An 11,020-nucleotide genomic window follows, 5' to 3' on the forward strand; every position below is an offset into this window, starting at 1 on the left:
CACATTTTGTGAAAAATGAGTTGTAATTTCACAAGAAAAACTTGTAATTTTGGTAGTATTATATAAATTATTGTATAAAATATTATGATAAAAGTCATAATTTTACTTAATGCAAATTTTACAAGAAAAACTGAACATTTGTGGAATATTATGATAAAAGTTGGAATTTTATTTTAACAGTCGCAATTTTACAAGAAAAGCTTAGAATCTTGGCAATTTTATGAAAAATCTTTATTTTACTCTACAAAAGACACAATTTTATAAGAAAACTAACATCCATCCATCTATTTTCTACCGCTTATTCCCTTTTTCGGGTCGCGGGGGGCGCTGGTGCCTATCTCAGCTACAATCAGGCATAAGGCAGGGTACACCCTGGACAAGTCGCCACCTCATCGCAGGGCAAAACTTTAACATTTGGGCAATATCATAATAATTATCTGAATTTTACTTGGCAAAATTATGACCAAAGTCATAATTTTACTCAAAAAAATGTCACTATTTTACTACAAAAAAAAAGGCAATATTATGATGAAAGTCATAATTTTATATGACAAATGTCACCATTTTGCATTAAGAAGTAATAATTTTACATAAAAAAAGTACCATATTTTTCGGACTATAAGTCGCGTTTTTTTTTTTTTGTAGTTTGGCCGCGACTACTAGACTTGGCCAAGCTATAAAAAAAAAAAAAAAACATTTTTAAAAATTTTTGGGGGGTATCGCCGAATCTCACCCCCCGCTGGACTGTGGAGAAGACTGCGACTTATAGTCTGAAAAATACGGTAATAATTTTACAAGAATATATTGCAATATTATAGAAACAGATAGAATATGAAAAATTGTTCCCAATTTTATAAGAAAAAAGTCGACACGTGAGAGACAGCTTTTGGTTATTTATTTATTTTTGTTTGTAATTGGTTCTTAATCTTCATTATTTACTTCAAGTTACTACATTATGTTTCTACATACATTATTTATTTATTTATTTATTTTTAAATACATTTTTGCCAAAGGGGCCACAATTCAATTTCTTACACACACCTGTTATTACACATGTTGGCTAGAGGGGGAGCACTTTAAATTTCTACACACACTTGTTATTTCATATGTTGGTCAGAGGGGAGCACTTTTTAAAGCCACACACCGTAAATTTGAAAAATCCCTCCTTTTTGGTACCACCCTCATTTTGATAGATTTCACCGCCAGGGGTGAAAATGAGACATTCTTTATTAGACGCAATGGTTTTCTGTATTGGGACCATGATTTATGTACGTACTTCTTCACACCTCCTCATATGGAAGGTTATTTTCCTTGTTGATGTCTCAACAATGGTAGAAATATAAGAAGACACACACACGGAACTCTGATATGAAGAAAGTTTACACTGCAAACAGGTCATTTTCTCATCTTGTAGATGGCCCACTGATAAGTGCCACTCATACACACAGACTTCTCACATAGATCTAAGAATAAACGTACTGTACGTTCAGCTTAACGCGCAACACATGATGTTTATAAGGTGGAACAGTCAAAGAAATGACTTCTCATAAGACCAAGGCAGCAGTTTCCCAGCCTTTGGCCTGTGTGACGCCCTTCAATATGCTCTGTAACTTCCTTTTAAAAGAAAAAAAACTTTATGAAGGAAAATTTATACATTGTTTTTAATTCTAATAAACAAATGTATGTTGTAAGAAGCAAAAAACAAATTCCAATTTTTACATTCCTGCCTACATAGGAAAATTTTTTAAATATATCTAATTTGCCATTTTTTGCGTATTTTTCTGGATAAGAGTGCCTCACTTATTTTAATTTACTTCATATTTTTGTATTAATGAGTGAATCCCCCGATTTCCTTGTCCTTGTTATTCCTTCCCTTTTCTAGCAATTACTTCAGTGAAGCCCCCAATTGGTGGAAAATAGGGCTGCAAGAAAAACCTAATTGAGATTTTTCTCTACAAAACTGTTATTGCGATTTGATTTCCATCCATCCATCTTCTTCCGCTTATCCGAGGTCGGGTCGCGGGGGCAACAGCCTAAGCAGGGAAACCCAGACTTCCCTCTCCCCAGCCACTTTGTCTAGCTCTTCCCGGGGGATCCCGAGGCGTTCCCAGGCCAGCCGGGAGACATAGTCTTCCCAACGTGTCCTGGGTCTTCCCCGTGGCCTCCTACCGGTTGGACGTGCCCTAAACACCTCCCTAGGGAGGCGTTCGTGTGGCATTCTGACCAGATGCCCGAACCACCTCATCTGGCTCCTCTCGATGTGGAGGAGCAGCGGCTTTACTTTGAGTTCCTCCCGGATGGCAGAGCTTCTCACCCTATCTCTAAGGGAGAGCCAGGAAACTCATTTGGGCCGCTTGTACCCGTGATCTTATCCTTTCGGTCATGACCCAAAGCTCATGACCATAGGTGAGGATGGGAACGTAGATCGACCGGTAAATTGAGAGCTTTGCCTTCCGGCTCAGCTCCTTCTTCACCACAACGGATCGGTACAACGTCCGCATTACTGAAGACGCCGCACCGATCCGCCTGTCGATCTCACGATCCACTCTTCCCCCAATCGTGAACAAGACTCCTAGGTACTAGAACTCCTCCACTTGGGGCAGGGTCTCCTCCCCAACCCAGAGATGGAATTCCACCCTTTTCCGGGCGAGAACCATGGACTCGGACTTGGAGGTGCTGATTCTCATTCCGGTCGCTTCACACTCGGCTGCGAACCGATCCAGCGAGAGCTGAAGATCCCGGTCAGATGAAGCCATCAGGACCACATCATCTGCAAAAAGCAGAGACCTAATCCTGCGGTCACCAAACCGGAACCCCTCAACGCCTTGACTGCGCCTAGAAATTCTGTCCATAAAAGTTATGAACAGAATCGGTGACAAAGGACAGCCTTGGCGGAGTCCAACCCTCACTGGAAATGTGTTCGACTTACTGCCGGCAATGCGGACCAAGCTCTGGCACTGATCATACAGGGAGCGGACCGCCACAATAAGACAGTCCGATACCCCATACTCTCTGAGCACTCCCCACAGGACTTCCAGAGGGACACGGTCGAATGCCTTCTCCAAGTCCACAAAGCACATGTAGACTGGTTGGGCAAACTCCCATGCACCCTCAAGAACCCTGCCGAGAGTATAGAGCTGGTCCACAGTTCCACGACCAGGACGAAAACCTCACTGTTCCTCCTGAATCCAAGGTTCGACTATCCGGCGTAGCCTCCTCTCCAGTACACCTGAATAAACCTTACCGGGAAGGCTGATTTGCGAATTTTAATTTCATACATAAAAGTGCATAAAACGGCGAAAAATAATGACTGAAGCAAGACATGTTACTTTCAGACTGTCAACATATTATTCTGCCACACATAGGAACAATAAACAATGATTTACTGAAAAATGTTGTCTACGTCATGCTCTTAAAATGAAGGAATAATCGATTAAAAAATTATAGTGTTCATAATAATGCAAGTAACCATTTAAAACACTGTAGGGTTGTTTACCATTATACTGCAACTAGAAGGTAAATAACTTTGTTTTACAAAATAAACAAACAAAAAATGTAATACAATTTCTGTAAACTACATTTATACTTGAAGAGTAACTGCACTTTTTGTAATTTTGCCTACTGTTCACAAACATTATGAAAGACATGACGACAGATGGATATATTTTCATGCATTCTAAATATTAAATGTAAATAAAAGTCAGTTTAAGTGGAACCAATGGAAACTCCACTAGTGCGCCCATAAAATCCAATAAATAACAGTTCAGAAAGCACCAACAATTCTCCATTTACATTTCATGACTCGAATGTTAACCAGTTATTAGTAATATTTAGGGGCGTAACGGTACAGAAAAAATTCGGTTCGGTACGTACCTCGGTTCAGAGGTCACGGTTCGGTTCATTTTCGGTACAGTAAGAAAACAACAAAATATACATTTTTTGGTTATTTATTTACTAAATTTGCAAAATCTTACACCAAAAATATTTTTCTTAGAGGAATATTTGATGTGAAGTAATCGGAACCTTGGATAGGTCAATAATTCATAATAACATTGATTTCGATTCAATATTATGTTTTGAGCAATGACAGTTTGAAAGAAAAAAAAACAGCTTTGTTTTATTAGTCAACTTTGCAACTTTTTCTAAATTACATTTAGCCTTTAAGCTTTTTAATTTCACTTTTTTTTTTTAATAGTATTTTTAGAATGTGCAGTGGGCCTTTAAAACATTAGCCGTGGGCCGCAAATGGCTTTTGACATTTTTGACACCCCTGCTATAGATAATAAAAAAAAAAAATCTGATAAATCTATGAGTAAAAAGCAGAGCCTGGCGACGCATGCTCGTTTATCATAATTGTCTCGCTGTCTCTGTCTCTGCCCCTCCCTCACGAATGCTACTGCGTGCATAGCTGGCCGTTCCAGCAACTTGAGGGTTGCAGGTTCAATTCCCGCTTCCGCCATCCTAGTCACTGCCGTTGTGTCTTTGGGCAAGACACTTTACCCACCTGCTCCCAGTGCCACCCACACTGGTTTAAATGTAACTTAGATATTGGGTTTCACTATGTAAAGCGCTTTGACTCACTAGAGAAAAAGCGCTATATAAAATATAATTCACTTCACTTCACAAATTGTTTTGTTTTTAACCCCTTCTTAACTCTGAACGCACATTGAAAACACACGCAACCCTAACTTAAAATGCATTTGAGGCATTTAAGAAACTCCACCCGGACAGCCCCGCAAAAGAGGACATACCCGGTAAAAAGAAGATGTATGGTCAGTCTATCGTAGCGTATTGTTGCTAGCATGCCATGTGTTGTGCCTCGGTGTGCATTGTTTACACAACTTGCGGTACGCTATTTAATATGTCTGGGTGGAAACTCGTTCGGTACACCTCCAAACCGAACCGAAACCCCCCTACCGAAACTTCAATACAAATACATGTACCGTTACACCCCTAGTGATATTGTTATTGTAAGTGCTAACAGAGATTAACTATTTATACCGGCGCAGTGATCACTTTCATGTGTCCCTTGTGTTTATTTACATCATTGACTGATCAGATGCTTCCTCGCTTCCCTGCTACTTGGAAGTTTATTGTAGAAATGAAATAAATCATGCCTCTCACCTGGAAAGTAGGTGGCTGTTGCTATAAGTTTGGGTTTGTAATCCACAACAAAATGCGATACGACACCAATCTGTACTGACTGAAAAACATGAGCAATCATATTACAGTATCTTTAAAGTATTACCTCACATTTCATGTTTTGTTTGCACACTGCTGGCCAGACAGCGTATGTACTGTAGTTGTAGAAACACGCATGATGTGTTGCGTGTATCATGATTGATATCATGGTGACTCACCCGATGGACAGTTGTCTCAAGCAGTCCATTTATGTCAAAATAGCTTTTCTTTAAATTTCCTACTCGCATCTGCTCCCGTCTGATCCAAGTTCATCCTCCGTTCATTCAGCTTTAAAAGATAAGGTTGCGAATCCTCATTTGTCCAAAAATAGTCATCTTTGTTGTCTGTTACCAAGTCTTCCATAATTAGAACACACACAAGTGTTTTGTATCAGGAAGGAGGAACACAAGTTGTTGCTGGAAGTCAGAAGTGCGCTGCTATGGAAAGGGAAATAAATGCGCAGAAGAAGCCAGTTTCGGAATGAATTAAAATGACCAAAATACGATAAATATTGAACATAGTACTTGTTGTTATGAAGGTGTTTGTTACTACATTATTTATATACTTGTAGTGTGTATATAAACCATTGATGGAGAGTTTTAAAGTTGTTTTAGAGGCTTCAAAGGCGACCACGGTGACTCCCTTTAGCCACATCTTCTAAGCCAGTGGTTCTCAAATGGGGGTTAGCGTACCCCTGGGGGTACTTGAAGGTATGCTCAGGGGTGTGTGAGATTTTTTTTAAATATTCCAAAAATAGCAAATATTCAAAAATCCTTTATAAATATATTTATTGAATAATACTTCAACAAAATATGAATATAGGTTCATAAACTGTGAAAATAATTGCAACAATGCAATATTCAGTGTTGACAGCTGGATTTTTTTTGTGGACATGTTCCATAAATATTGATGTTAAAGATTTCTTTTTTTGTGAAGAAATGTTTAGAATTAAGTTGATGAATCCAGATGGATCTCTATTACCAAAGAGGGCACTTTAAGTTGATGATTACTTCTATGTGTAGAAATCTTTATTTATGATTGAATCACTTGTTTATTTTCAACAAGTTTTTAGTTATTTTTATATCTTTTTTTCCCAAATAGTTCAAGAAAGACCACTACAAATGAGCAATATTTTGTACTGTTATACAATTTAATAAATCAAAAACTGATGACATAGTGCTGTATTTTACTTCTTTATCTCTTTTTTCAACTAAAAATGCTTTGCTCTGATTAGGGGGTACTTGAATTAAAAAAATGTTCACAGGGGGTACATCACTGAAAAAAGGTTGAGAACCACTGTTCTAAGCATCCATCCATCTATTTTCTACCGCTTATTCCCTTTTGGGGTCGCGGGGGGCGCTGGCACCTATCTCAGCTACAATCGGGCGGAAGGCGGGGTACACCCTGGACAAGTCGCCACCTCATCGCAGGGCCAACACAGATAGACAGACAACATTCACACTCACATTCACACACTAGGGCCAAGCAATCATCTTTAAAATTCTAATTTAAAAAAGACATGCGTGTTCTTGTCACTCATAATGATTGTGAATGATGGGCAAATTTCCCCCAAAAACCCTGCAGTTCCCCTTTAAGTAATGCAGATAGTGACACATCGTTCTCTCGGTTTAAAGCGAGAGACGATCTAATGCAAGGCCCAACAATTCCGATTGGCATATCGCTCAAATGCCGGTGACGACGGAGGGAAGGCAAAAAAAAAACAACTCTTGGGGTTATGTAATCGCACTTATTAAAGCCTCAATGTTGAATAATCATGGAAATCTCTTTATGATTCAGGTTCAATAGAGCTCTCGTTGACATTTCTGTTCCTTAGGGAAGTACCGTGAATTCCACAAGCTGTATGGAGAGAAGCGCTTCAGGGAGGCGTCCAAGCTGCTCCTGTCGCTTATGACCGCCAAAATCGCACCCAGAAGCTTCTGGATGACCTTGCTGACCGACGCCCTGCCACTGCTGGAGCAGGAAAAGGTCAGTGCCACGAAGAAAAACATTTAAATTAAATAATACACCGCTGAGGTTGTCCAGAACGGCAATTATTAAAGGGGAACATTATCACAATTTCAAAAGGGTTAAAAACAATAAAAATCAGTTCCCAGTGGCCTGTTGTATTTTTTGAAGTTTTTTTCAAAATTTTACCGGTCCCCGAATATGTGAATTAAGTGAATTAAAGTGAAGTGAATTATATTTTATATAGCGCTTTTCTCAAGTGACTCAAAGCGCTTTACATAGTGACACCCAATATCTAAGTTACATTTAAACCAGTGTGGGTGGCACTGGGAGCAGGTGGGTAAAGTGTCTTGCCCAAGGACACAACGGCAGTAACTAGGATGGCACAAGCGGGAATCGAACCTGCAACCCTCAAGTTGCTGGCACGGCCACTCTACCAACCGAGCTATCCCTAAAAAAAGCTTTTAAGTGCTTGATTTTCGCTATTTGCGATGCGACTATCCATTTCCCTGTGACGTCACACAGTGCTGCCAATGTAAACAAACAACGGCGAATAGCACAGCAAGATATAGCGACATTAGCTCGGATTCAGACTCGGATTTCAGCGAAGCGATTCAACAGATTACGCATGTATTGAAACAGATGGTTGGAGTATGAAAGTATTGAAGAAGAAACTGAAGCTATTGAGCGAATAGCTATTGACGCTATTAATAGCCATAGCATGGCCGAATAGCTGCGTTAGCATCGCCGGTAAAATGTGCGGACCAAACGATCGGGACTTTCGCATCTCGTGACACTGGAGCAACTTAAATCTGTCGATTGGTAAGTGTTTGTTTCGCATTAAATGTGGGTGGAAGTAAACTTAATATAGTTGCAAATGCATCTACAGGTTATCCATACATCTCTGTGCCATGTCTGCTTTAGCACCGCCGGTAAAAAGCATGTTAGCATCGATTAGCTGGCAGTCAACATTAACAAAACTCACCTTAGTGATTTAGTTGACTTTATCGTTGCAAATGCATCTGCAGGTTATCCATACATCTCTGTGCCATGTCTGCTTTAGCACCGCTGGTAAATAGCATGTTAGCGTCGATTAGCGTAGCATTTTAGCATCGATTAGCTGGCAGTCACGCCGCAACCAAATATGTCTGATTAGTACATGAGTCAACATCAACAAAACTCACCTTTGTGATTTCGTTGAATTTATCGTTGCAAATGCATCTGCAGGTTATCCATACATCTCTGTGCCATGTCTGTCATCGCCGGTAAAATGTGGAGACTCTCTGGTACATTTGCATCTTCGGGCCAGTGGTGCAACTTGAATCCCTCCCTGTTAGTGTTGTTACACCCTCCGACAACACACCGACGAGATGTCTCCAAGGTTCCAAAAAATAGTCGAAAAAACGGAAAATACCAGTTTTTTTTTTTTTGTCCTGTCCAGCTTCTCAGGCAAATCATATAGTTGATGTAGATGCCCATATCGGCTGTTCAGATTTACTTTACAAAAGAGAAGCGTAGGATACTTCTCTTGTTGCCTTATTTGAATTTGACTTTATTAAATGTATTTATATTATCATTTGGTGCAGCCGGGCCGGAGCAGGAGGGGATAGAAAGAGGAAAAAAGGGAAGACAGAGGGGGAAATTGTGGGGATAAGAGGGGGATTATACAGAGAGACAAGAACAACAACAGCAAATACAACAACAACAATAGAACAACACCAGCACATACATAATATGTACAAATATGATCGTAAAAGTGATAGCAAATAAGCAGTTAGTGAAATAAATAATATAGTAATAACAATGAGCATTTTTACACTAAAACTGGAGCAATACAAATACCAATAGAAAAAGCGCAATTGATCATGAACAAAACCAATGGTTTACTTCTATTATCAACAATAAAGTTGTTCAAATGCAACAATACATATACATAATGATAGCTAGAAAGATAATTAAAAAAAAGAATAAATGAAAAAAAAAAAAGAAGGAATACCGAAAGATGAAAGAGAAGAGAGAGAGGCAACCTATATTAATCTTGTAGATTGTTATAGTAACAATGGTTTAAGCTCTGTCAATATGCCTTGTGTTACCCAGTTTACCCTAGGCAACAATGTTGATATATGTTTGATGAAACATGATTATGTGCATGAGTGTATGTATGTATATGTACTTGTATATGAACACAATGTGTATATGAATGTTTGTACAGTAAATGTATATGTACAGTATATGTACATATCAACAAAACTCACCTTAGTGATTTAGTTGACTTTATCGTTGCAAATGCATCTGCAGGTTATCCATACATCTCTGTGCCATGTCTGCTTTAGTACCGCTGGTAAATAGCATGTTAGCGTCGATTAGCATAGCATGTTAGCATCGATTAGCTGGCAGTCACGCCGCAACCAAATATGTCTGATTAGTACATGAGTCAACATCAACAAAACTCACCTTTGTGATTTCGTTGAATTTATCGTTGCAAATGCATCTGCAGGTTATCCATACATCTCTGTGCCATGTCTGCTTTAGCACCGCCGGTAAATAGCATGTTAGCATCGATTAGCTGGCAGTCAACATCAACAAAACTCACCTTAGTATATGTACATATACCAGAGTTGAGACCCTGTGTTTGCAATGTGTTGAAAATGAATATGGCGGGTGTGTTACCTCGGTGACGTCACGTTCTGACGTCTTCGCAAAAAGAGCAATAAGCAGAAAGGCGTTTAATTCGCCAAAATTCACCCATTTAGAGTTTGGAAATCGGTTAAAAAAATACATGGTCTTTTTTTCTGCACCGTCAAGGTATATATTGACGCTTGCATAGGTCTGGTGATGTTCCCCCTTTAAGCACTGCCATTTTGTCCAGGTCATCTTCACATCAGAGCAAACCTACGAGCTGATCTCCTGTCTGGAGGAACTCACGTCCTCTTTAAACTCTGCAGCTCCTGGCGACGACACACCTCCCGCTCAGGTACGCCTTTCCACCACCAACCAGGTCACAGCATTGCATGAAGAAAGTTACAATATTGCAAGAATAACCTTCTAGTGGGGAAAATAATGATGAAAAAGGTATTTTATATGGGAAAATTGGTAACGTAAGTGGCGAAAAGTACCATATTTTCCGGATGAATGGTCTATTTTCAATCTTTTTTCATGTATAAGGCGCACCGGATTATAAAGCGCACTGCCGTTGAATGGTCTATCTTTGATCTTTTTTCATATATAAGGCGCACCGAATTATAAGGCGCACTGCCGTTGAATGGTCTATCTTTGATCTTTTTTCATATATAAGGCGCACCGGATTATAAGGCGCACTGCCGTTGAATGGTCTATCTTTGATCTTTTTTCATATATAAAGTGCACCGGATTATAGGGCGGATTAAAGGAGTCATATTTTTTTATTCTAAATGCAAAATACTTCCTTGTGGTGTGCATAACATGTAATGGTGGTTCTTTGGTCCAAATGTTGCATAGATGATGTTTTACACATCATCTTCAAATCGCTTTCTGACAGTCGCTTCAGGATGCGCCGTTTAAAGGGCGGTCTTTTTTACGTGCCTCCACTTCGACGGAGTGTTCTCCCCGTCATCTTTGTTGTAGCGGTGTAGCGTGCAAGGACGGGAGTGGGAGAAGTGTCAAAAGATGGCGCTAACTCTTTTAACGACATTCAAACTTCACTTCAATCAATAACGGAACAGAATCTCCTCACCTGGAAACAGCAACACCGGAAATGTGTCCCGTGAAAAACCTTCCAACTAAAGTTCCTTGGGTGAAAAATGTAAACTTGCTACACCGGTATGTTTTATTGCGAGTTTACTGACAGATATAAGTAAGAAGTTTACACTACTTTATATTAGAAATGGCAACGGCG

General features: G+C 39.5%; 1 protein-coding gene across 1 annotated transcript in view; it reads left to right on the top strand.

The window, feature by feature from the left end:
- The window catches only part of nup85 (nucleoporin 85), a 50,091-nt gene that overhangs the window by 37,849 nt on the left and 1,222 nt on the right, over positions 1-11,020 (top strand). The window contains exons 17-18 of the mRNA XM_061885063.1: positions 7,016-7,167; positions 10,016-10,120. Of these exons, the coding sequence (XP_061741047.1) occupies positions 7,016-7,167; positions 10,016-10,120 (257 nt within the window). The remainder of the gene's footprint in view (positions 1-7,015; positions 7,168-10,015; positions 10,121-11,020) is intronic.

The sequence above is a fragment of the Nerophis ophidion genome, linkage group LG23 (assembly GCF_033978795.1).
Source record: "Nerophis ophidion isolate RoL-2023_Sa linkage group LG23, RoL_Noph_v1.0, whole genome shotgun sequence".
Lineage (NCBI taxonomy): Eukaryota > Metazoa > Chordata > Actinopteri > Syngnathiformes > Syngnathidae > Nerophis > Nerophis ophidion.